This window comes from Sus scrofa, chromosome 1 (genome assembly GCF_000003025.6).
Source record: "Sus scrofa isolate TJ Tabasco breed Duroc chromosome 1, Sscrofa11.1, whole genome shotgun sequence".
In the NCBI taxonomy this organism is placed as follows: domain Eukaryota; kingdom Metazoa; phylum Chordata; class Mammalia; order Artiodactyla; family Suidae; genus Sus; species Sus scrofa.
In genome coordinates, this window is record NC_010443.5 from 90,839,904 (window position 1) to 90,867,174 (window position 27,271).

The following is a 27,271-nucleotide window of genomic DNA, read 5'->3' on the forward strand; positions in this document are numbered from 1 at the left end:
AATCCATTTGGAGTTTATTTTTGTGTATGGTGTTAGGGAGTGTTCTAATTTCATTCTTTTCCATGTGGCTGTCCAGTTTTCCCAGCACCACTTATTGAATAGGCTGTCTTTTCTCCTTTGCATATTTTTGCCTCCTTTGTCATAGATTAGTTGGCTGTAGGTGTGTGAAACTAGGTCTTTATTGTACTTGCATTAACACTTTTCCCCAGGTGGGGTCCAAGGGGGACGTAGTTGAGAGAACTCTCTGCTATGCATGACTTATTGTGGTACTAACTGTAAACTACTTCATTACCTGGAATTTGTTGCCTTGCATATACAGGGTTCTTTGGCTACACGTATGAGTCATGATGAGTGCTAAGTCATACTGTTTTCTTACAATAGAGATTATCCTCTGCACTGATCTTTTCATAACGTTATGCCCTTTGAGCAGATTTCTACCTATTTTCTGCTCCCTATTGATTTAATTTTGGGATTGTGAATGCTTGCTCCTCAAGTTACTTTATTTCTATTTAAGTAACTAATTCTTAATGTAAATAAATCTCTTTTTTTCTACTGTCAGATTATGCTTTTAGAATGAGAACTTTATTTGTATGAGTCTAAGTCAGTGAAAGTGTTTTACTGGTAGAAATTGTAGATTCCGTTTTGAAAGTGGTCAGGATTTGTTGAGTAAATCAGTTTCAGGAATTCCAAGTTTAAAATGAGCCCTTTGTTGGTTTCTGAGTCACATAAGCTTGAAATGTTAATGTTGCCTAAGACAGCTACAGAATTAATGAGTATATTAAATCTGTGCATCTGTGGAAGGAAATGAGTACCACATTAAGTCATCCTGCTATTAAAATGTTCGTATTTCCATTGTTAGCATTTTGTTGTAGGAAATCTAATGAACTGAATTTTCTAAGCCAGAAAATAGGAAGACCTGGAAAAAGTCCATATTTGTTAGAGCGTTTATGCTAATTAAAAGGACTTCCTGCATAACCTGAAAGAATACTGCCTCATTTCTGATAAGATTTTATTTGGAATTGTTAAAAAAACAAAGGACAGAAAAAGGATGTGTGATTTTCTCTACGAACTCTGCTCTGTAGGGTTCAGTGTCTTTGTAGTTGGTGTGGCCGACGTCGACTACAATGAACTTGCCAACATCGCCAGCAAACCAAGTGAGCGGCATGTGTTCATCGTGGATGACTTCGAATCTTTTGAGAAGATAGAGGACAACCTCATCACGTTTGTCTGTGAAACTGCCACTTCAAGTAAGTCATGGTTCCTAGGGATCCCTAGTCTCACTTGCTTGGAAACATAACTACTTAGTAGACAACTCTCCATCCCATACAAGATCAAGTCTGCACATAAATAGATCCTGGGAAACCGTGTGAGACCCTGATGAGTCATTGTTCCTATTGGGATCATGCTGACTGTGCTTGTCAGAGGTCCGTTTTTAGATTTGAAGATGTAATATTCCTTGTATGGAAATCAAGTGTTGTAATATATCCTTTTCCCACCATCCCAATGCCTGTGACATTTAAGAACATTAATCTTCAACTTAGAAGTGCATATATGGAAGCAATTCTCTGAGGTGGAAGTTTTCCCTATTAGTAATCAATCAGTACTTGTCCTGTCAACATCCGTGCTTCAAGAGAGTCACCAAGAAACTGACGTGTGTGTGTGTGTGTGTGTGTGTGTGTGTGCTGCCGAAATTCACTTGTTTCCATTTGTTTATTTGGCTGTAGATTTTTCTTGTTATACCAATACCTCAAGTTTAACTTTTAAAATACACCAAAGGACAAAAGTTTTGATAATTTAAGTTGATTTGTCCTCCTCCCCATCCACGATTTCTGATTCTTGAGGTAGTAGATGTTGGAGACAGTGATATGACTGGTCTAGACCCCTGATCCTAGGCAGGGTTATGCTTTAGGAGTATTATGTTTTCTCCTACTAAATATTATATTAAGATCTCAGGAATTCCAGTCGTGGCTCAGTGGTTAACAAACCCGACTAGTATCCATAAGGATGAGGGTTCGGTCCCTGGCCTTGCTCAGTGGGTTAAGGATCCAGTGTTGCCATAAGCTGTGGTGGAGGTCACAGACATGGCTCGGATCCCAAGTTTCTGTGGCTGTGGTGTAGGCTGGCAGCTGTAGCTTCGATTCAACCCCTAGACTGGGAACTTCCATATGCCGCAGATGTGGCGCTGAAAAAACAAACAAAAAATCTCAGAATTCTGATTAGAAGAAGCAGTAGTAAACAGATGTCAGTGCTTTACTGTAAAGCTTATTTTGCAGCTCAGAATGGAGCTAGGAGGACCAACTGCTCCTTTCACTCCAGGGGTCCTGGATGTAGCCCTCCGCTGCCCCAGCTCTGGGGCCAGGGTGAGACTCACTCCACACCCAGGGCTGTGATGTTTGGGAGCCAGCACGGGCCTCCAGGGCTTGGCAGAGAAGAGGGTTGGATAGCAACAAATTGCTCCTCCCCTTGCATCTGTCTAAAGTCTCCTGGGAGACAAGTTCTGTAATCTGGTGAACATCATCTGAAAATATTACCCTTTAAGTCTGTCTACTATTCTCAGGAACTTATAAAGTCCCAGTTGTACAGCGAATGTTCTGATAACATTGGTTATGGTGGTCAATAGCGTAATTTCTCCTACACATAGAAAGTCCACACAAAACTTATAAAAGGCTAGATTGATATGTCTTATAAATGGATGAACCATTTGGCTACTTGATGTGTGTATGCGGTTGCTTTCTGTGTGCGTGTGATGTCTGTACACCTTGGTGGTGAAATCGTGCTTAACAACACTGTGCATTGCAGGTTGTCCTCTTATTTATCTGGATGGCTACACCTCACCGGGTAAGCATTCGTATTCTCGGGCTAATTTATTCCAGGATTCAACCAATAAAATAATTTAAATGACTTCATTTCAATCTTTTCCTTTCTGATGTAAAGGTTTTAAGATGCTTGAAGCGTACAACCTGACAGAAAAGAATTTTGCCTCCGTACAAGGTGTCTCTTTGGAGTCAGGGTCTTTCCCCAGCTACTCAGCTTACAGGCTTCAGAAGAACGCCTTTGTGAATCAGCCTACAGCGTAAGTGCGACAATAAGTGCTGCTGTTTCTATTTTTTTTAATGACCATACTCATGGCACATGAAATTCCCAGATCAGGGTTTGAATCTGAGCTGCGGCTGTGGCAAAGCCAGATCCTTAACCCACTGTGCTGGGCTGGGGATCAAACCTATGACTGTAGCAACTCAAGCCACTGAAGTCTGATTCTTTTGTTTGTTTGTTTTTTAGGGCCCAACCAGCAGCATGTGGAAGTTCCCAGGCTAGAGGTAGACTCAGAGCTGCAGCCGCAGGCCACAGCCATGGCCACAGCCACGCAGGATCTGAGTTGCGTCTGTGACCTACCCGGCAGCTCACGGCAATGCCGTATTCTCATCTCATGGATACTAGTGGTGTTCCACTGAGCCACAACAGGATCCCTGCAGTCGGATTCTTAACCCCCTGCACCACAGTGGAAACTGTGGAGGTCCTTTTTCTTCCAGCCACCCGGATATATTTTTGGGGTTCTTGGAATCTTTGCTGTCTCCTTAGCACCCCAGCATTTGGGGTTGTTGAAACAGGCCTATGGATGACATGGTTTAGTTTCCTGCAGTGCAGCTGGATTGAGTGTCTTCCATTAGGTCACACTGGAATCTGGGACTCAAGCCTGCTACTCTCAGACCCAAGAATCTCATCCTGTTTCTGAAATATTATGGATCACAGATCCTTTTGAATTTGAGGCTAGGGTTGTGGTTATGCTTCTTCTAAGGGTGGTTGTTTAGAGAGGGAGGCAAATTATTCTTTTGAATATTTCTCCATGGGTGCACAGGACCTGGATGGACTCAGTGCAAAGTGAGAACAGGCATTGTTCCTAACGTTTCTGACTGCAGGAGATGAAAGGCTGCGGCCGTCCTGCTTGTCTCTGATCCCACAGGCAGCAGTTAGTTTTTGTTGGCTGGTGCTCTGGTGATCTGTTGAGTAGCTCTGGATGTTGCCATTTTACTTGAGGAAAGTTTGTACCTGGGTCTGATAACCAAAATATGTATTTTTTATTCATCAGAGGGAAAGCACTTGAATGTTGAAAAATATGTGTTTGGCAATTTATGGAGAGAAAGAACAAGAAGAAATAAAACTTTCAGGGTCAGATAATCATGTCTGAAATTTGAAATGCTTTGGGAAAGCTGATGGAAAATTCAGAATAAAACCAAAACTAATTTAAGAGAGCACAGATTGTATTGTTGTAATGTGGCTGCCCTGTAAGTTCCTAACTGTTTTATGGTTTTTACCACATTGGTTCCCAGTTTTAAACTTTCCAGTGACTCTGAATACCCAGTGTTTAATGATGTCACCTCAAGATATGGTTCCTACATTTTCACTTACGACAGCCTACCGTCGTCTCAGGATTCAGAGCTTGCGGCTGAAAGAAGCATGAGAGCAATCAAGTTTTTTTGCTTTTTTTCCAAGATCAGTCATTAACTAAAAAAGAAAGAGAAAAATGGGCTCTGTGAGAGATGAATTAATAAGGAGAAGATAGTATTTTTTAACATGGAATATTATGAAGATGGTAGGTTTTTGAAAATACAGAAGGTGCCATGTCAGCTTGCCCAGAACATATATTTTAAGAAATAGGGCAGCAGTGGAGTTCCTGTTGTGGCTCAGAGGGTTAAGAACCTGACTAGTATCATGAGGATGCAGGTTTGATCCCTGGCCTCTCTCAGTAGGTTGAGGATCTAATGTTGCTATGATCTGTGCTGTAGGTTGCAGGTGTGACTCGGATCCCCCTTTGCTGTGGCTCTGATGCAGGATGGCAGCTGTAGCTCTGATTCAAACCCTAGCCTGGGAACTTCCAAATGCCATGGGTGCGGCCCTAAAGAGCAAAAAAAAAAAAAAAAGGAAATAAGGCAGCACTATATTCCAGAAGTATTAGCAGTCCATTCTAGGACATGAAACCTCAAGGGATGTTCTGTGTCCTCTGTCGAAATCTGTGGGGGAATTCTCTTCTGTCCAAGAGTGGATTATCAAAACCTTTTTCCTACCTTCAGGAAGAAAGTGTTATTAAATGGTCTCAGACAGAAAACCATTAATTCTGCTTCAAAGATTCTCCCAGAGTGAAGATTGACTCAACTCGAGAAGGACACATGGACCACATTTTATGTTTAACAGCCTCAGAGCCAAGAAGCATTTCCTTTTAATTGACTCACATCACTTTATCAACACTAAACGTTTGCACATGTTCCTGGCCTTAACGTTTATTATTGGTTTGGTTTGGGGGAACAGTGAGCTTCTGGAGATTATTGGATTTATTTGATTTTAAGGGAGGAATTTGAAAGTGTAACTGTTAGAGATAGGGAGGGAGAAATTAAAACCTTAGGCCATCTTACTTATGATCTCATACCCCTGACATTGGAAATTAAATATATTTAGTAAGATTTGTTCTCTTTCAATTACATCCATAGATATAATGTTTATCACTCTAAAATAATTATATAATTTTGAATAAATTCTATGTGTCCCGAGAAAATTATGTATTAATAGGAAGATAGACTATTTGGCACTTTCCCAGACTTCTGTGACCTTATCAGATTACAAATAATCTATTACAGCTTCCATTATGGATCTTTAGTGTTTGTTATTTTGAGGTCTTTCCTAACATTTTCCCCTTCTAATATGTAGCCAGATTATATATATAATACATGGTTCCTAATACTACCTGCAATGAGACTTGGATCCAAAGATTTAAAATAGATTAACCCAATTAGTATCCATGAGGATGCAGGTTTGATCCCTGACCCTGCTCAGTAGGTTAAGGATCTGGCGTTGCCTTGATCTGTTGTGTAGGCAGACATGGCTTGGATCCTGCACTGCTGTGGCTGTGATGTAAGTTGGCAGCTGCAGCTCCGATTTGACCCCTAGTCTGGGAATTTCCATGTGCCATGGGTGCAGCCCTAAAAAAAAAAAAAAAAAAAAAAGAGGGAAAGAAAAGAAAAAATAGCCTCTATTTCTGAGGAGAAATCTTTATTAATTAGTTGATTAATATTTTTTATCCAACAGAGAACTACATCCAAATGGACTCCCTCCTTCATATACGATTATATTATTATTCAGACTTCTCCCAGAAACTCCCAGTGACCCTTTTGCAATCTGGCAAATCACAGACAGAGATTACAAACCACAAGTTGGAGTGATTGCAGATCGTAAGGATTTTTATCTTACTTTAAGGCTCATACTCCTAGAGACATATTTTTGATTATGTTTTTCCTTTCCTTCTCTTTTCTCTTTAAGAATCTTCCGGATATATGTGATTCTCTTTAAGAACCTTGTAAATGCAGATATTACTTGTATGCTTTTATGTTTAAAATTTCAAAGATATATCATTAGATATTTGAATTACATTTTATGTTAACTAAAATTTTTTAATTTTTTAGAGATCTCTCCAACAAGAACCATTGTTAATACTTTCAGTATAGAGTATTGATAGCATTTGATTTACTAACAATTATGTGTTGGTTACAGCTTCTAGCAAGACGTTATCATTCTTTAACAAGGATACAAGGGGTGAGGTGCAAACTGTTACATTTGACACAGATGAAGTGAAGACATTATTTTATGGAAGTTTTCATAAGGTAAAAACATAACACCAGCTGGTTGTTTATAGAAAAAAGTGTATGACTTAAAATTTACTTTATTATTTATTAAAATGTCATGTTAAACTGGTAGAAACATAGCTGTGTCTCTTAAGAACAATATCTTACTTCAGAGAAGTTGATTAATTCAAAGGAGAAAATTTAAATAATTCTGCTGAGCATGAGATAACTACTATTAACATTTTGATTTTTTATGCTAATGTCTTTTCAGAATTTGAGTCATGTTGTATGCCCATTTTTTCTACCTACCATTTTATTTTGAACCTTTGTCATTTTATGTCAAAAGCTTAGTTTTGTGGTTTGTATTAATTGAAAAAACTATTCTTTTATAGAGCATAGTAGGCTGCTTCCACTTGCTCATGTATTGAAAAGTTACAAACATGCCCATCCAAAAGTTATCATTACTTACTAAAGTAATTAAGATAAATGTTTATGAGTTTATAGCTTCTCTACAGATTCTTACTACAAGTTCCAAGATACATTCTTAGGAGATTGTCTCTTCTTGATGATCTTAATTTTTTTGGATCTCAGCATCAGAGGATAATAGAAACTTACAGTCAGGTTTCTAAAGGGTCATTAATTGACAAATAAGAGTGCTGAAGTTGGCATCACTCAAAATGAAAGAACAGTCTAGGTTAGGAGTGGACATTTGATGGTGTTTCTTCATCACTGGATTATGTTAACAGGAGGAAGACCACTTGTCACACAAGTGGTCTAAAATTTCTCCAGTGTGGTGTTCAGAAAGTCAGTCCCCATACACAGAAGACCAGTATTTCCAGTTCAGTCTGGTTTTCAAGTGAAACTTGAAGAACTTTTCTGTACTTAGGGCAGATTTAGCTGGATTTCTCCTGATTCGATTCCTGAGAATCTTGGTTTCTTTCTGGAATGTTCTTTGGATCCGTGGATCAGATTCTTGGTTAGGGTGACAAGGGACTGTCATCATGGGGCTCAGCAAGGCCACACATCAGTGAGGCACAAAAAGCAGTGATGGAAGGGAGTTCCTGCCCTAGCACAGTGGGTTAAGTGTCCGACTGCTGTAGCTCAGGTTGCTGTGGAGGCTTGGCTTTGATCCCTTGCCCAAGCAGTGGGTGAAAGGATCTGGAGTTGCCGTAGCTGTGGCTCAGATTCATTCTGGGACCCTGGGAACTTCCATATGCTATGGTGCAGCTATAAAACCTTAAAAAAAGTTTCCCCCCAAAAAAAGAAACTATGATGGAAGAGAAGAGATCTCTGAGTAAAGGCATATTAGCTTAACAGTGTGCAGACTTTCAGTAAAGTTCAGGAACATGCATGCTTTTTTGAGAAAGCAAATTCTCATTTTTACTAGCTTCAACTGCTCCTTGTCTGATAATAGATGCTGAATCTGGAAAAATTCTTAGGAATTGTTTTTGGCTCACTGAGACAGCTATTAAACTTAAGTTTGAGTAACTTCCTAAATAAAAGACCTTTATTTTTCTTTCATACCCACTGAATATATGAGAAATTCAGCCCTCTATTAACCAACTGATAAACAAATATTTAGGAATTATTATTTTTTAATTTCCAGCTTACAACAAATACTTCATTTTTCTTGAGCAAAATAAGACAGTGTTTTGCAGAGGTCTATAGTGACAGTCATTAATTATTGTAAATCAAGGTAATTATTTTTTGGCATTCCGTTTTTTATTTGTTTTTTTTATGTGTGTCTTTTTAGGGCTGCACCCATGGCATATGTAGGTTTCAGGCTAGGGGTCAAATCGGAGCTGCAGCTGCTGGCCTATGCCACCGGCACAGCAACACCTGATCCGAACTGCATCTGTGGCATACACCAGAGCTCATGGCAATGCCAGATCCTTCACCCACTGAGCTGAGCAAGGCCAGGGATTGAACCTGCATCCTCATGGATCTAATCAGATTTGTTTCCGCTGAGCCACAGTGGGAACTCCCTTTATTTGCCTTTATAGAGAAGTACTTGTATTCTTAATTTTAACATAATGCCTCTTTTTTTTTCCTGTTTTTCACAAGCTCTCTTCTCTCCTCAAATTGTCTACTTTCTTTTTTTCATAACGCCTTTCTTTTTTTTTTTAGGTTTCTCCTCTACTTTTCCAGTATACTCTTTTTCCTCCTTCCTCCTGCATCCCATTTTTCCAACCTACTCTCATTTATCTCATCAATTCAAGTACCAAGTTCAATCACTGTTGGCTACTTATGTACATTACTGGTCTAAAGATTTGAACACTCTTCTTTCATTTTCCACCTACTTTGGGAACTGAAGGTCTTCAGTCTTTGGGGTAAGAACAAGTAGTTCTCTGATAGCAGCAAATTAGTGAGCATAACATGCAGGGAACTCTTGGGAGAGAGGAGGGAGGCTAAAAGAGGTTAAGTAGGGAATGGCAGACAGCTGTAGCTTCTTGGGGATTCTCTGGAAGCGTTCCTGGTCTCCATTCTTTTGTAACAGATGACAGATTCAAGTGAGAAATTTGTAATAAGACAAGTTTTAGGGAATGGTAGAGCTTGGGAGGGGTGCTGAGTTGACAAGTGTTCCTATTTCTTTCCCCTGGTCTGTGACCAACAGTGTTTTGCATTTGAGAAACTGTCCCTCAGTACTTGGAACAGTGGTCTACAGATGAAGAGCCACTCTGAAACCAAGTTATGCGTGTGTTTAAAATGCAGTAAAACATACCTGAAGAGCCTGTAGCCAAACATGTTTTTAGCCCATTTTCTTTACAGTTTAGCATTGAATGACAAGTGTATTTGGAATAATTTTGTTTTAAAAGTTGAAGATTTTGATTTTGAAATAATTTTTCTGGATACTGTGATTTTTCAAATACTCTGTACATTTTTGCCTCTGAGATTGTGTGTAGAAGAGCCAACAAATAAGTTTTAGTTCTTCTTAGATAATCAATATCTTAGGAATGTTTTTATGATGTTCTTGAATTAGATGATTACCTGGGGGCATTTAAATTTTCTTTATTTTTAATAAGCCATATATCACTTTTATACAGAAGCAATATGTGATTCATACTTACTTACCAGTTATAGATGCACTGAATTAGTGTTTTGGTGGTGATTCTATGTGAAAAATATTTGCTCTTTTAAAGAAAATCTCTTGAGATTGCCCTTATGCTTATTAGCTCAAAGCATTTAAGGGAATTTCTGTTCCTTAACTTGGAGCCAAACTTTTCAAAGTAATCATCAAGAACTCACTTGAGTATTTGGGCTGTGATAAGTGGAAACTAAGAGCATAACTATAAAGTCAAAGATTAACCACAGACATTCCTTACATTATTGAAATACAGATGCTTTAATAATTATCTGTAGTAATGTATATCTTAAGATTCTGAATGTCTTCAATATCAGACAAAAAAATCCATCAATGTAGGATTTTTTTCTTCCAAGGAAACTGAATCATGATTCTGTTGATTTCCAGAGCTGAATCTATAGATGACATGTGCTAGCTCTTTCCTAGCTCAGTTATTTGAATGGTGTGTAGGATCTTTTTGGTATGGATTAGGGACTAACAAATTAAAAATTGAATATAGTGAAATCAATGGAAGACATTTGAGCTCCCTTTGTTCTGAGTATAATAACATAGTAGTGATTTACTAACATGTAATTGATAGTTCATTTTTTATATTTAATTTTTAATAGTTATAAAATAGTGGCTATGTTCCCCATGTTGTAAAACATATCCTTGTAGGTTATTTTATACATAATAGTTTGTGCTTCTTAACCCCATACCCCCATCTTGCCTATTCCCCCTGCCCTCCCCCCAATAATCCTAGTTTGTTCTCTAAACCTGCAAGTCTTTTTTGAGTAGCTTTTTTATAGTTTACAGAGTCATCTTATCTACAGCATTATCTCTGGTCATCTCAGGAAAAGTATATAGTGAGAAAATAATAAATTATGCAGATGTATAATAGCTGAAGGAAACTGAGAGCCAGAGAGGTTAAGTGATTCATTTAATTTGATGTTACTACTGAGATATTGACATAATAACCCGGTTCTTGGATTTGGGGTCCAGAACTCTTAATTTTGGGTGAGAATAGCTTTAAGGACACATTTTTTAGCCTGTGGCCTGAAATGTGCAAAAGTCAGCCAGATTTTTCTGGTAGAAATTTTATAATGGGAACAAATGTTCTTTTTAGGTTCATATTGTAGTGACCTCAAAAAGTGTTAAGATTTATATCGACTGCTATGAAATTATAGAAAAGAACATCCAGGAAGCTGGAAATATCACAACTGATGGTTATGAAATTCTTGGAAAACTACTTAAAGGGGAGAGGAAATCAGCCACAGTAAGTAACACAGTTTTATTTTATTTATTTTTTTTGTTCCTTGTGTTAAGATAGAAATGGCATTTAAAAAAGTAATCAGTGAGTTTTTTCCCTCAAGGAAAAAATCCTTTTATGTCTGGGTCAGATTGAAACTCTGGAAAAGTTACATTAAGGAAACATGCTGACAAAACAGAATGCCATGCTTTACTGCTAGAAACAAATTAAGATGTTGGGGCATCAGAGAGCATCATGTAGTCAACTTGAAACAGAATGGAACGGAGAGTGCAACACAAAGAGTTGCCAGGATAATCTGTTGAAATCTAAACTCATTCACTTTTTGCTCTTCAGAGGCAGTAATAGTTCATATGCATTTGTGCGCTTGGGATATTACACATTTGTGGACCCTGGCCGTGACTGTCAGAGGCGAGCCCCTCATAGAGGTTACATCTGCCTCAGAAGGAAAATGAGTGCAGTTGTGAGGGGCACCTTAGCCACAGGGTCACTGGCTCAGGTTGGAGGCAAGGGCGCTTGCAACTCTATTTACACTGTGGTCTGGTTATAATATTTGAAATGTAAGGCTTTCCTTGTACCAGGCTAATTAAGTTCATGTTAAATGTCAGTCAAAAAAAGCAAGACTAATGTCTTTGACCTCCATTATTTTAAAATTTGTGTTTATTGAATGTAGCTTTCTTCCATGGACAAGATTTTCTTCTAGATTCAGAAGTGAAAATTTGATTTTGCAGTGTAGAACAAATGAGTGCAAATTTAATATAATTGCAATTAAAATCCAGACTTTTTACATTGAATATTGGATTTGATATTTAAATAGAATAATTATACTAAGTTTATAAAAGAATGGCTATATCTAAATAATCTTTTCCTTTTTTAAATCAAGAGATTTTTTAATGTAGATAGAAAATATATATTACATTGAAATAGTTAAGCTGAAGGTAATCATAAAAGTTATTAGTTAACCCCTAGGTAAGAATATAGAAAATGAAGAGCATCAATTTTAAACTAAGTGAGGAATGTTTTTTATTTTATTTTAATGTATTTTTTATTAGAGTTGATTTACAATGTTATGCCAATTTCTGCTACAGCAAAGTGACTAAGTCATACACACACACACACACACACACACACACATTCTTTTTATCATATTATCTTCCATCACATTCTATCCCCAGAGATTGGGAGGAATTATTTTTTTTAATGTTACTTTTCTATAAGGGTGGGCTCTTAAAGTTGATTTAATTAAATGTGTGTAGTCTTCAAATTCAAATTCTTAAATTCTTAATTTTTAAGCAAACAGAGAAATTAATGTTCTTTTGGAAAAAAACCCACAAAATTCAACCCAACATTTCATTTCAGCCAAGGAAGTGAATCATTATGAGGAATATCACATGTGCATTTTCCTTTACTGTCTTTCTCTTAGGCATAGGTTTTTCTGTTCTTATGAAGTAATGATCATATTGCTCTCAGTTGCCTACGACCTTCTCTGTGAGAAGTCGGCAGAGGTTGAAATGTGGAAATGTTAATATGAAATGTCTTTCACGTGTCTTTAGCTGATGTTGCTGTTGGTTGTTTGCAGTTCCAAATCCAGAACTTTGATATCGTCTGTAGTCCAGTGTGGACCAGTAGAGACAGATGCTGTGATATTCCCTCCAGGGTAGGTAAAATGGCACAGAATTCAGTTGTGGTCTTAAGAGTCCCCGAGGGATAAGGGGTGGGGATAAGGCTGCCCTGGGAGTGGAACTGCACTTCCAGGATGGAGCCAGGGACAAGCTCAGGCCAGTGACCCTTCCCTCGAAAGTCAGGAATATTCAGACCACATCTGGGAACTCTTCCTCACCAGCCAAGGTGGTTGTAATTAGTCAGCAAAGTCCTGCTTCATCAGTGCTTTTTTTTTTTTTTTTTTTTTTTTTTTTCTTTTTGTCTTTTTTATGGCTGCACTGGCAGCATATGGAGGTTCCCAGGCTAGGGGTCTAATTGGAGCTGTAGCTGCCAGCCTACGCCACGGCCGCAGCAATGCAGGATCCAAGCTGCATCTGTGACCTATACCACAGCTCATGGCGACACTGGATCCTTAACCAACTGATCGAGGCCAGGGATCAGACCCACGTCCTCATGGATACTAGTCAGGTTCATTAACCACTGAGCCACGATGGGAACTCCTCATCAATGTGCTTGATAAACCTAAGCAGAGTCCTCCTATTGCTTGTAAAATACCAGCCTTTTACAGAATCAGCCATCATCTCTCTGGGTATTTCAGGTTTAGGGTAGAAATAACCATATTTCTTGAGATCATAGCTTTCCCCCAGCATGTCTGTGTATGTAGTAACAGTTACAAAGTTGAATGCTGATGGTGGATTTGAAGCTTTCAGCAAACAATGAACTAACTACATGCCTCCAGGATGAATGTGCATCATTTATTCCACAGATACTTAGCACCTGTTATAAGCTGGAGACTGTTCAGTGTGCTGGAGTTACAGCAAGAAAAAGTGAATATTCTAGTGAAAGGCAGGGGGACAGGAGGGATTAACAAGTAGGTATGTACTATGTTAGAGAGGGAAAAGTGCTAGAATGAAAACTAACCAGGTAGAGGGATAGATACAGGGAAGTTCCCTCAGCCCTCAGTGATAAGTTGTGTGAAGTAAGTGGACAATTTGGAGAATGGAGAAAGAGCATTCCAGCCAGAGGGAACTGTAAATGCATAGGCTCCCAAGGCCAAAAGGTGCCCTAAATGCCTGAGAAGCATGAATTGGATGCGTGGTGCAGAGCAGAATGAATGGGAGGGAGGGGACAGCAATAAGCACTGGGAGGGGCGAGGCAGTGGGGTGTTGGTCTGTAGAATGTGTAAAGCCTTACAGGCCATGCAAAGGACTTTAGATTTTATTCTGAATGAAAGGGGCATCCATTTCTCAGATAGTCTGCATTTCTCTAACACCAGACTAGAAAGAATTGGATGCAATTACCAGTGGTCCTGGGGATGGTTTTGTAAACCTGTCTTTGCTTATGTGAGGTTTCCTACAGCAAAATATACGATAAAGACATAAAAGAGCAAAGCAAGTTTCAACGTAAGACTATTTGTAATCATTGCTAAAAAATTATGTCTTCAAGTTGGGAAAGATTTCCTTGTATATGTAAGTGGGTGTGGGGGATGGGAAATAGCTTTTATATAATTCATGTAGGTAAACACTCAGAGGTGAATAGTCTTCTCTTCAAAATTTCAGAGAGATGAAGCAAAATGTCCTGCTCTTCCAAACGCTTGCACGTGTACCCAGGACAGCGTTGGACCTCCTGGACCACCAGGCCCCGCGGTCAGGATTTTGAAATAGTCTTTCTAGTTTTTCCTGTTAAATCTATGGAGTTGTTCATTTTTGGGCAGTGTGTAGTGCATAAAATGCTTTCAACCACCTGTGTGTGCAAGGGCAGAACAAGCTGCATTGTAGACCATTTTTGCACTGGATTTTTAAAAAAGTTTGTTTTTTTACGGCCACAGCTGAGGCATATGGAAGTTCCAAGGCTTGGGGTCGAATCAGAGCTGCAGCTGCCAGCCTATACCACAGCCACAGCAACACCAGATCCAAGCCGCAGCTGCAGCCAATGCTGTAGCTTGCAGCAGTGCTGGATCCTTAATCCACTGAGCGATGCCAGGGATTGCACTTCCATCTGCAAAGAAACAACGTTGGGCCCTTAACCTGCAGAGCCACCATGGGAATGCCTGTATTGTGTCTTGAGATCTGAAATGGAGTAAACCAAGAAAGAAGTTTGAATACATTTGCACACATTTCTCTAGCCATGTAGTAGGAACAAATGATGTTGGCTAGTATTCAAGACCTTTTCTTTTATGGATATGAATTGGGATTTCTGTCTATAAGCACATGACTTTGAAAATTTCTTCCATCTCCTGAAAGCTTCTTTTTTATGTGTTAAGGAGCCATGGTTAAGAGACTGGCCCAACAACAACTTGTTGAGAGCCCAGGCTATGTGTACCTTACGCAGAAAATATGTCATGAATATAACATATAGAGGGTAATTTCCATATGTGATGATATCATAATCTCTCTGTGAAAGTGTTTGGGTTAGGAATAAATTGAGAGGATGGAGGGGAGGGGGCCCCGAGAAAATGCAATGCAGAACACTGAAGAGTGCCCTGATAGACCTCATTAATCAATGTGAAAGCTGAATTAGTCAATTCCTGGCCTGACCCAGCCTGGCTCTTTGGTATGGAAGTGATCCCTCAAAACTCTGTTGACCTCTTTTAAGAAAATGGTTAATTAACATAGCAGCAGCTCAGAGAGCCTCAGAAACCACATTTGACTATTCATGGGTCATAGCAAATAATGTGAATAGATTTTAGGTTAATTACAAACCAGCCCCTCCTATGCAGAATCAAAATGTCCCTGGAATTACCATGATTTTTTTTTTTTAATTGACAGTGACTTACCTAATTTCTATTTGTTGTCATAAAATTACATCCTGGATGTGACTCCGATGTTTTTAAGAAAGGGGAATTTCTCTTTCTCACATTGTTGAATGCAATCATTATGTTTATTACTTCTCTGTTTGGTCGTCTCTGAGTTCCTGTTACTAAACGACAGGTTCTGATTCTGAAAGATTAAGATACTTTTCTTTTTGCATATTATTCTTCTTGAAGAATGCATTCATATAATTCACAAGCAGATTTTTCTCCTTATTATATTTAAGTAATGCTTGTTTTTTCTGGTCAGCAAACCTCATATTTTCAAATAAACTTCAAAATTTGCTAACAAGAAAGGTTCAGAATGTAAAAATAAGATACTCAAAAAAATGAGTTTTGAAGTTCTCTTTCCCCACAGATTTGTATTTATTTTGTAAATAACTGTAGAAGTATTGTCTGGAGAAGGCACTGCTTTTTTAAGCCATTTTTGTATATCAGCTTCTTCCTCCTTTCCTATGTTCGCCATAAAATATGCTCTTCTTACTCTGCATTTTAGGGAGGACCTGGTGCTAAAGGTCCCAGAGGTGAAAGAGGTATCAGTGGGGCAGTTGTAAGTATATTTTAGAGTGCATTTAAATTTTTTCACCTGTGTGTTGAAGTCTGGTTATTTAAATTTCCACTCAGGGGGTATGTGACCTTGGTCAAGTTAATTCAAGTTCAGTGTTCCTTAGGCAATATAATTATGTCTGTCTTGTGTCTGGATGTCAAAATGATGGATTAGACTAACCAGATGAATGGATGTAAGGGCATCTCACTGATGGAAGAACTGCACATGTTGAATCTGCAGAAGTACCCACAGGCTCTGCCACAGCATGGGGATGCAGGAAGGGTGACCTGACCACCAGCTGGAAAACCCTGCAGGGAGCAGATTCCTGCTAGAGAGCTGGAGAGGGTTCACTCATCTCAGATAAATATCTGAGTGGCCACATCTACATTCCTGGGGGGTCACTGTCCCCTTCTGCCAGTCTGTACCAGTCTCTGTAAGGGAAGGCAAGCTTCTTAGGGGAATGTGTTATGAAGATAATGAATAGTTTTTGTCATAATATCACTAATGATTAGCTTACCCAGTAAGGAAAGGGTGAGGCTGGGGTGCTGACCCAGGTGTGTCTTTTAGACCTGGACACATTGCAAGGAAGTTCCAGCATAGAGTGAACATATCTGCTCTTTCCTGGCTTGAGCTATTTATACACTAGTTCCAGAAATAAGCCCATGTCTATGAGAAATCAGGACTAGCTTAAAAGAAATCACATCTAATGAATTTGGAGCTTTGATCTCTGAATGACTGTATGACTATAAATATATGAATATATCATATTCATGGTATTTTACTTCTTTTAGAAACCTTCTTTTAAGACGATTTTTGGAAAGTTAAGCACTTATGAATTTACTGTACTCTCCAGTTGTTCTTTTAATGAGGAGCAAAGGGAAGGAAGGAATTTTTCCATGCTTTTATTGATATATGGATTTTGAAAATGTTTACAAAAGATTATATGGTTGGGGTCTTAGAGTCATGAAGACAGGCTTCTGACTGGCTGTTGGCACCACAGGCACATGACTTGGTTGTGGCTTCTCTCTGTATTTCAGGGTCCTCCTGGTCCTCGTGGGGATATGGGTCCTCCTGGTCCCCAGGGTCCTCCAGGACCCCAGGGACCCAACGGCCTCTCTATTCCTGGAGAACAAGTAAGCACAAAGGCTTTCTGTAATTAGTGACAAAGGTGGATTAATGTTTCACTGGAACATTATTTTTTACTATATTTTGCCAAACTCAAATGTTTTCTCAGAGAACTTGACAAGTTTATTCATTGAGATGACTTCTTGTGACTAATTTCAGATATGTAAATAGTGTATGTAATAATATGTAACTGTGTAGAAAAAGTTGTTGCTACTTATTTGATCTTTAAAACATTTTTTAAAAATAAGTAATGCAAATATCCGTCAATATCCTAAAGGCTTTGAAATAGCTCTGAATCTGTGGCAGTCCTTTTCTAATACTTACGCCTTCAAGACAAGCTTGCATTATTTATCTGGATCATTACTTCTATAAAATTTTTTTAATAAAATGTTGACCTTTTATTTCAAATGATAACCTGAACTTAAAAGAAGTGTTTCACTTTTTAAGGCTTGTATTTTTATTAACTACATTTTTCCATGCTTTAAGGTAAAACAAATACGATATATGAATAAGAATATGATAACTCCATAGTTTTAAATTTAAGTTTAGACTCCCTTTAAAGATGTCATAGTGGAAGATAGATACTTTTTTTTTTTTTGCATTTATAGAAAAAAAATCTATCAGGTTTAGTTACAAATGAAACATGTGAAAGAACAGGGCTTTTTTGCTTAAAAGGATGCATCTACTTTTAGCTTCTTATGTCCAAAAAAGGAGTTTTAGGGGCTTTCTCCTTATTACTTCTATTAAATTAAATTTATCTCTTTAATTACTTCAAATTTGCCTGTATAACAAGTGTCTTCTACCATGTAGCTATAAAGACCAAAATTACATTGCATTGACTATCTTTCTATTAAAATTAGCCACAAATTAAATATATTAAATAAAACATGGTTTTTCCCTTCGATTTTTATTTCAGAAAATCCCTAAGTTCAATTATGTTCCTTTAAAGAAGGCATATTATCCTGTAATTATATAAAGTTATCCAGTGACATTATAAGTGGAAATCATAACAACATTTGTAGTTGAGTGAACATCAGTTCCCCGCATAACTTAATCTCCCTTCCCAATACGATTCGTTAGGTTGATGAAGTGATAACAATTTCAGGACTGACTCATGTTGCCACTTAATTTCTATAAAACACTGAGACCTGTTTTCCCGCTGCTCCAGGGTCGCCAGGGCATGAAGGGTGATGCTGGAGAGCCAGGACTTCCAGGCCGGACAGTAAGTTGTTCTTCATGCTGCCTTTTCTTTCCTTGTCATGTGTTATTTGCAAAGCTGCCTTTGCAGTGCTTCCAAAGGTGAACCAAGGTTAAGCACCAAAGCAGAAGCCTGGCCGCGTGCAGTACATTATTTCCATTTCTTAGCCTGGTCTTAGTCTTCAAGCTTGTGCTGTTCAGTCAGGCCTGGGCTTGTTGACCCAGCATCTTGCTCTCGAGCTGGCACTGTGCTTGGTTCTGGGTTCCTGTTTCTTTTCTGAGCTCCTTGGACTTCTTTTGTTTAAATGCTTTGGAGAATAACAAATCTCTTTTCTCACACAGGAAGTTTCTTACAGTGTTTCACTTATTTCCTTTTGCATAGGGAACCCCAGGACTACCTGGCCCACCAGGGCCAATGGGGCCTCCAGGAGATAGGGTAAGTTCTCTTGGGTGGGGTGTCATGATGTTGGAAACAGTATCACACTGTTGCCTATTAATTAAGAGCCCTCGGTAATTCAGTTTATGTGGCTGGCAATGCAGAGTTCACATATGTCGCGGAAGGCTGAAAAACTAGTATAGGTGTACCACCCAACACCAGATCAGTCTCAAGTTCTATGAAACAAAATGGTGGGATTTTAAATGAGATAGAATTTTACTTTGGGGAATTTTTTTGTTTGTTTGTTTGATCTTATTCAGAGAAAAGAAATCCCTAAAAGGGAGATTCAAGAATCCTAGCAAATTGCTTTAAATCCTACAATGAAAATCTTTGTTAGGAGGCATCTTTTATGTAGCTTTGGGAGTAATCTTGATTTCCATGGCACTTTCTATGAAGTCAGGGACATGTTTTCTATACCTTTAGGACTCAGATGCTACTTGTGGGCCTCAGTGATGGATAGATACTGGAACTTAGTAGGGGTTTTGGTCATTTGTGGCGGCTTACAGGTTTGCTCTTGACTTATGATGAAATAGGTACAGGAAACACGTTTTGTTTTAGGACATGTCACTGAGAAGCACAATGAACATGGCTTCTATACTCTATTCAATGTTATAGAAACATTTGGTTTCATAGGAGACTGTGTATGCTCTAAGAGATTTCAGAGTTGCTCAAAACCAAGGCACCAATGACTTGTTAGCATCTTCTGGTTCAGTCAACAGTCTAAGTGTTGTCTGTATTCTGACTAATCAAGTTCAAAAATAACACTAGTGACACGATTGGAGAGGGCCCAGGCTATAGTAGCTGTCACTAAACACATTGGTTTCTTAACCTCAGTACCTCTGAGACACCATGGGTGGAAGAGTTGGGTCACTGAGATGGAGCAAAAATGTGCCCACATAACACCAAACTGTGGGTGATTCACCAGTGAAGTTTGTTTATGCCTATGCCGCCTTTGAGTTTAGGAGGGTGTGAGGTCCAAGAGAAGACTGCATTCTCTGGGAACCTGAATCTTGATGGTATATATATATATATATATATATATATATTCTTCTGACTCTTGAGACTGGTGCTTTAGTTTTACAAAGTTCTTATTTCACAGCAAAGGATAGTAGTGAAATTGCAAAGGTGACAAGTCATTCTCTTCAGTTAGAAAACAAAACTCAAACACCACAATCAAGAAGTAATCATGGATATATGTATATGTAGAACTGATTCACTCTGCTGTACACCTGAAACTAACATGACATTGTAAGTCAGCTACACTCTAATCCAGTTTTTTAAAAAGAAGAAATGATGGGCTGCTTCACTTGCTGCTACTGCTGAAGTCCTTTGGGTCCATCACATCCTCCCACTGAGACCTTCGGGCAGATCCGATACCTCACCAGTGCATGGCCCAGCAATGTCTTCTTTGTGAACCAGCTGGCAGGCTGCTATCACCACCATCACTGAAAAGTGAGGGAGTGGGAAGGACTGCATTTTTCACTCTGAATTTCTAACCTGTGAATCCAGCTTTGTGGTGAGGCTACCCAGGGCTCTGGGGTTGAGGGTGAGGAAACTTTGCACGTAATCATTCCTCTTTTTCTGTCACAGCTTTGTATACCAACCTACCACTTAGTTTCCTACCACTAATATTGAAAGTGTGAGGTGCAGCTGATGGAACATAAACAGTTGTGGGAAGTTAGACTTTGGGTGCAGGCATCTCAGCTCCACCCCGCCACCCCCCAAGTTGAATCCTGTGGTAGAAGAGAAGAAAAGAAGGCTCAGGAGAGCAGCTATGAAAATGGAGAATAAAAAAATCATAGCACAAAGTTCTATAGATGGCTCAGTGGTAGCCCTTCTGAAGCCATCAGAATAAAATTCTCTTCTCCCCAACTTAGGTATCTGTTTCATCTAAAAAAAAAAAAAATGTTGGTTAGACCTAAGTGTCCATGAATGCATGGATAAAGGAAAGGTGATATAGGAGTTCCCGTTGAGGCTCACTGGTAATGAACCCCACTAGTATCCTTGAAGATACGGGTTTGATCCATGGCCTCGCTCAGGGCATTAAGGATCCAGCGTTGCCATGAGCTGTGGTATAGGTCACAGATGCAGCTTGGATCTGGCATTGCTGTGGCTGTTGTGTAGGCCAGCAGCTGGGAACTGCCCCATGCCTAGCCTGGGCACTTCCATATGCTGCTGGTGTGGCCCTAAAAAGACAAAAAAAAAAAAAAAAAAAAAAAAGGAAATACACACACACACACACCACACACACACACACACACACACAATGGAATATTATTCTTTCTTAAAAAAGAGGGAAATCCTGTCATTTGCAACAATGTGGATGAACCCCGAACTTGGCAGACATGCCAAGTGAAATAAGCCAAGTACAGAAATATAATACTGCACAATCTCACTTATGCATGGAATCTTAAAAAATGTTGAATGCAGGGAAGCAGAAGAGGACAGTGGCAGTGGGAAGGGGCAGAGGAAGAGGGAGAAATGGGAGATGTTGGACAAAGGTACAAAGTTTCAGTTATGAAAGATGAGTAAATTCTGGAGAGCTAATGTACGGGTGGATGATTCTAGTTGATAAAACTACATTGTGTACTTGAAATGTGCTAATGGAATAGATCTTACATGTTCTCACTGCATGAGAAAATGATTACTGTGAAGTGATAGATATGTTCATTATCTTGATTGTGGTCATTATTTCACATTATATACAAATACAGAAATATCACCTGTATACCATAAGTGTATACAATTTTTTATTTGTCAGTTAACCCTCAATAAAGCTAGAGAAAAAGAGAAAATGGTTGATCAGGAAGTTCTTAGGATGACTGAAGGAGGATTGTTCAGAGATATGATACCTAAAAAAAAAAAAGAAAAAGAAAAAAAAGGATCTTCTACAGCAGTTGGAGGAAATTTAGATTGTAGAAATGCTATTCAAACTATCCAAGTCATATTTGGAGCATTTTTGCTTCTTACGTGACTCTTAGAGGCAGTGTTGGTATTACATCGGATGAACTTGGGAGTCTGTTTTTTGTTAAGCAGGACTAGATCTCCCAGAAAACAGTCTGAAATGTTTATCTCTATGTTTCTGAATTTTTTTTTTTTGCAGAAGTAGAATATTTGTAACACAATTTTAAGGAAATAATTTAAACTTCCTCTTTTGTAAAATCAATGGGAGCATGGATACTTAATGCAGCAGTCATCCAAATGTTCTTGATTTTTGCTGGAGTCCAAGAATATGCATAAAATTATCACTTATTCTCAAAGGAGACAAAAATCTCCTTTGACAGAGGAATGCAGCAACCATAAAAAAATGACCTGACTCAGAAATCCTGGGCTCAATTTCAGAGGTCTGCTACTGGGACGAAAGCTAACTGGGCAGCCAGTGACTCATTGCAGGCAGAGGTCATTTGGCACCATGCGAGCTGCATGGAGATGCCCAGTGCTCCTGGGCAGGTCTCTCCTCCCAGTCCAACCCTGATGTGGATCTGGCCTCTCTGTGAGGTTAGAAGAGAGGGACCACTAAAAAAATTGAGAGGAGTTCCCTGGTGGAGCAGCGAGTTAAGGAGCTGGCATTATCACTGCTGGGCTCAGGTTTGATCCCTGGGCTAGGAACTTCCTCATGCTGTGGGCACAGCCAAAAAACAAAGTAAGTGAGGATTGAAGATTTCCTTTCTTTTGAGTGGAGGCGCTAGAAAGCTCCACCTTTTTCTTGGAGGGGACAAGAGAAATCCCCCAGCAGTGGAGATGTCAGTGGAACCGCTCCAGCCATCGGGCTTTGTTTAGGAAATGAGGAAGGGAATTCTCATCAAGTGGTTGACCTCTCTGGCATCTTCTGTGGGGTCACCTGCTTTCCTCAGCACCATTCCCTTCATCCTATTCTGGTCCTTCCTGGGACTGCTAGTGGACCTTGATTTTTCAGTAGAAAGGGCTAGTCTTTCTTTAGACTACTTTGCATTTTTATAAAAGCTAGTAGTATCTTCATGAAAGGAATCTGTCTTTTTCAGAGAGGACTAATTTGACTCAATGTGATTTTATTTACAACTATATAAATGACTGAGTACAGAAATATGGTTCAATAAGAGGCATAATTTAAATGGAAAGCATTTTGGGGGGCATATTTGTCTTTATATTGAAAAGTTACCTGCGGTTGGGTGAAATCCCTTACCTATCACTCTTATCAACCTGCTTAGTGTCTTTCCTTTTACTTGGTAATCATTTCACTAATCTATAATTAATTTCATTTTTCCAATAGGGCTTTACAGGAAAAGATGGAGCAATGGGACCCAGGGGTCCCCCTGGGCCACCGGTAAGAACAAAATGGGTGGCACTCTTGTCTCCCCACCTCAAACCCTTTCCCCCACTGGCCAGGAAAATGCTAGGTAACCCGACCATCTGTGCTATGGGGTATATGTCCAGGGAGCTTCCTGTTTTTATTCTCTTAATCAAAACAGGCTAGAGAAAACAGCTGTGTTAAACTAGAGAGTCTTTCTGTTTAATCAAGTTACATTTGAAAAACAAAAATATCCCTAACAGGTGAGTGTCCTGATGGCTTCCATCCCCACATGAAGTGGTGGGTTTTATGACCTCACTGGATACTTCCTGTTCTACAATTTTAAGAGTTTGTGGCCTATGATATTTGAATTTTAAGGATGTTAAATTATTGAACAGCTTTAAGTCATTCTGAGGAAGTAAGTTTTACCTGAGAAGATTTTCTAATTAAGATCATTGGGGAAAATACTGAAGCCAGTGATTCTGAAAGAAGTGTGTGTACCTCTGCATCCAGGTGAAATCATAGTTACATTGCCTGAGTGATAGATGCTTTTCGTGGCTTCTGGCTGGATATGAAGACTCAAGAGCATATGTTAAAATTACTTTATTATATTTATGTTTAATATGTATGTTCTCAGGTAAAGGAGAGTTGACAATGTCTAATACATTTTCATTTTAAATATTTACTACAGAGCTTAAAATTTACGTACTTGATGAATAAAAGACTGTTTTACAAAAATCCATGATTCCATTTTGAAGATTTTTAGGCTTTAGAACCTAATGTATTGACTAGTAGATATTACACATATTTTACTAAAATATGGCTAAAGTGTCTTAAACCTCTGCTAAAAGCAGTAGGGAGAAATCCTTACAGTTTTGTTGGGGTCGAGGGTGCTGATATGATAAAAGAGAAATTACCCTTTATTTGAATGCACCAAAGAGAAAGTGAGTTTCTAGACTGAGATGCAACTCATAGGAAACCCCACCATGTGGTGCCCAGTTACCTTCTCCATTTCTTTCCCAGCCAGAGTTTCCACTCTCGTCTTTCTGGTTTGGTAATAGAAATCTAACAGGAATTGCTTCCTGCAGATTCACTTTGTAGCCAGTTTACTAGGGTCACAGTCTGTGAATTGTGGAGTAGAGTAAATGCAATGCATAGGTATATATTATTTATATCTATGCATTGCATTTATATGCATACATATTTATTTATTCAAATAGTCTCATAATGTACTTTAGAACTATACAGTCCATAATGTTTGAGTGGGAATTTTCAAGATGTTTTTCCTCTATACAATCTTAAAATTTGATCTTACTCTTCCTTAATATGTGATTATGTGCTAAAAACTTTTAAAACCAGCTATGCATTATTAGTTTACTTTAGATGGGATTCTTCTTTCATCAGAGCCTTCCCTGTCTTGGCCTATGTGTTGTAGGGAAGCCCAGGCTCTCCAGGGGTCACAGGACCGAGTGGAAAACCAGGAAAACCTGGAGACCATGGCAGACCAGTAAGTGGACGACGGCTTGCATTCCTAGTCATTCCACTGTGCCGGGAATGATGAGGAGACAGCAAGGCTGCAGCATATTTATGTTATCTCTGCTGTAATGTATTGGAAGCATTTGTTGAAACTATGCTAAACCCAGGGATTTAACTTGGTACCAATTCTAAAATTTTTCTCTGAGTTATAACATTCTGGGATGAAATTGTGGTCATAGGGTTTCTTTAAAAGGAGAATGGGATTAGGAGCCAAGACACATATTTCTGCACAGTATAAACACTCAGAGCTGGGTCAGCAAAATCATTCTTTTTATTTAGGAACGGTATGCAGCTTAAGATAGAAAAACACATGATGATGGTGCGTGGCGCCTGCATGGGTGCTTGCAGTGATTAACCCTTTGTCAGCATCCTGCAGCCACTCCGCTTGTTCATTTCTCTTTTGTTGAGGATGCTAGAACACTAGTCCCAGAATTAAAAGCATTTATCTATTCCACAGCAAGGTCCTGCTGTACAGCACAGGAAACTATATCTAATCTCCTGGGATAGACCATGATTGAAAGGACTATATTAAAAAAGAATATAAGAGTTCTCGTCATGGTTCAGTGGTTAATGAATGTGACTAGTATCCATGAGGACATGGGTTCGATCCCTGGCCTTGCTCAGTGGGTTAAGGATCTGAACTGCATCGGTGACCTACACCATAGCTCATGACAATGCCCTATCCTTAACCCAAAGAGCGAGGCCAGGGATCGAACCTGCGTCCTCATGCATACTAGTCAGATTCGTTTCTGCTGAGCCATGATGGGAACACCTGAACCTAAGTTTAAAAAATGTTTAATGTCAAACTAACTTAGGGTAGATCTTTATGTGCCATGGCCTGCTTTCTATATTTTCATAAAATTAAGCTAGCAGCATGAAGATGAAAGGACTCTTGATAAACTTTATACTCTGTGTGGACTCTAGCACATGACTTTATTCCTCTCTTTTCCACAGTGAATCATGGCACAAACTTCACAAGAGCATTTAAAAGTACATGAAACTTTTCAACCCTTTCAGAATTCTGTTTTGTTTTACTATGACCAAAACGGAGTCTTATGTAAGAATATCACTGATATAATTGATGCCTCAGCTAGAAACAGGAAAGAAACATCTATTTCCTTTACTTGAAATGAAATCTCTAGATACTGGCAATAAAGAGTTCTACAAATCATACAGACTAGAATAATCTCAGAGTGGCAGTAAATTAGAAAAAAAATACATGGGAATAAAGTAGCAGTAAATGTAAAAATAAATACCCTGAAATTTACAAAAATCTCCAAACTAAATAATAAAAATGTTTCTGTAAGAGCCAGTACTTTTGGCAAAGGGAGAGCCAAACTCTAGTTTTTCTTATGATTATAATTCAGTCACGTTTATTTGGACCTTATCTCCCCTCCTTTTCCTCCTTTATCTTCCTCATCCTTTTAAGGTAGCAAATTGCCTCTCCTTTTTTTTTTTTTTCTCCTGTCTTAACCTCTAGTTGCTAAAACCAAAACTAGCAGATGGGAATATAAAGGTCTTAGCAGAGAGCTTAGCTCAGTCACTGTGAATTTCTGTCACTAGCTCTTTTTTTCCGGTGGTAGCTTCTTGCTAATGTATAACACCTGGTGTTGTATGGTGGCTGTTTCCAGGAACAGCGGGTGGAAAATTGTTATTTATTTACTCAATACCCATTTGTTTGGTGCTTCCATGTGCTAGTTGGTGTTCTAGGGTCTGGGGTTACAACTGCAAGCAAACCAAGTCCTTGTCCTCGTGGAGTGTCCAGTGGGGGACAGAGACCAAAAACATAAACAAACAATATAGCTTCTGAGGATAATGAATGATATGAAGAAAAGAGAAACAGAGTAAGAGGTTGGGGGCCACTGTGGTGGTGAAAAGGGGGGCTATTTTGGATATGGCATAGGGAGCCCATCTGAGAGGTGACACTGGACTGAAGAGAGGGAGCAGTGGTGGGGACAGTGTGAAGAAAGGCCAAGTAAGTGAAGAGGGGGTGGCATGTGGAAGGGATGGCAGAGAGGCCTGGGCCCCTGAAGGAAAGGGGAAGGGTCAGATGCTGGCAGAAGGGGGGAGGGTCAGATGCTGGCATAGGTGATCGTGGGGCCCATCTCACCTGGGGTGAGGATTCTTATTTCTTCTAAATGTGACGGGAAACCTTTGGAACCAAAAAAGTGACATGAGCCAGTTTTCCTTTTAAAAAATATCAATCTGGCTTCTCTGTGGAGTGTGACTGGGAGCAGGAAGACCAGTTAGGAGGATATTGGAGAAGTTTAGGCAAGAGTCTTGGAGGCTGTTAGAAGTAGTTTGGTTTGGGATTTAGCTGAACATCAGATTTGTCAATGGTTTGGACGTTCCTGTCAGTTGGCGGCCTGGAGAAACATTACTGAAAGAATTTTTTACACTAGAAGGAAAATGTTTTCCAAGATCCTCTCATGCCAGTGAGGGGCTGACAGAATACGGACAGATACTCTGTGGTTGCCTTTGGGATATGGGTCCACCATTTAGATTGAGTTCTTTTAGAAAGAATGTGGTTCCCTTTCTTACCCAGCACACAAAAATCATGGGAAGAAGTTAGAGATAGATATTGAGCTAGGGAACTGGCAGAAAACTCTTACCAGAATGGGTTCTTACTAGAACTGAACCATGACTAACCTCATGGACAAATTACAATAACCGGTTGAGCTCCCAGCCTTGGCGATGTCAAGGGAAGGATGGTGGTAGGAAGGGCAACTTGAGGTGTTTCAGTTCCAGACCTA

At 39.2% G+C, this 27,271-nt stretch overlaps 1 protein-coding gene across 6 annotated transcripts in view; it reads left to right on the forward strand.

Moving 5' to 3' along the window:
• The window catches only part of COL12A1 (collagen type XII alpha 1 chain), a 130,719-nt gene that overhangs the window by 95,495 nt on the left and 7,953 nt on the right, over positions 1-27,271 (forward strand). For all 6 annotated transcript variants that reach the window (XM_021092374.1, XM_013992820.2, XM_013992819.2 and 3 more), the window contains 14 exons: positions 1,083-1,247; positions 2,800-2,838; positions 2,935-3,073; positions 6,079-6,221; positions 6,541-6,650; positions 10,799-10,948; positions 12,519-12,596; positions 14,161-14,247; positions 15,907-15,960; positions 16,995-17,090; positions 18,251-18,304; positions 18,662-18,715; positions 22,965-23,018; positions 24,418-24,489. In XM_021092374.1, coding sequence (XP_020948033.1) covers positions 1,083-1,247; positions 2,800-2,838; positions 2,935-3,073; positions 6,079-6,221; positions 6,541-6,650; positions 10,799-10,948; positions 12,519-12,596; positions 14,161-14,247; positions 15,907-15,960; positions 16,995-17,090; positions 18,251-18,304; positions 18,662-18,715; positions 22,965-23,018; positions 24,418-24,489 — 1,295 coding nt within the window. The remainder of the gene's footprint in view (positions 1-1,082; positions 1,248-2,799; positions 2,839-2,934; positions 3,074-6,078; positions 6,222-6,540; positions 6,651-10,798; positions 10,949-12,518; positions 12,597-14,160; positions 14,248-15,906; positions 15,961-16,994; positions 17,091-18,250; positions 18,305-18,661; positions 18,716-22,964; positions 23,019-24,417; positions 24,490-27,271) is intronic.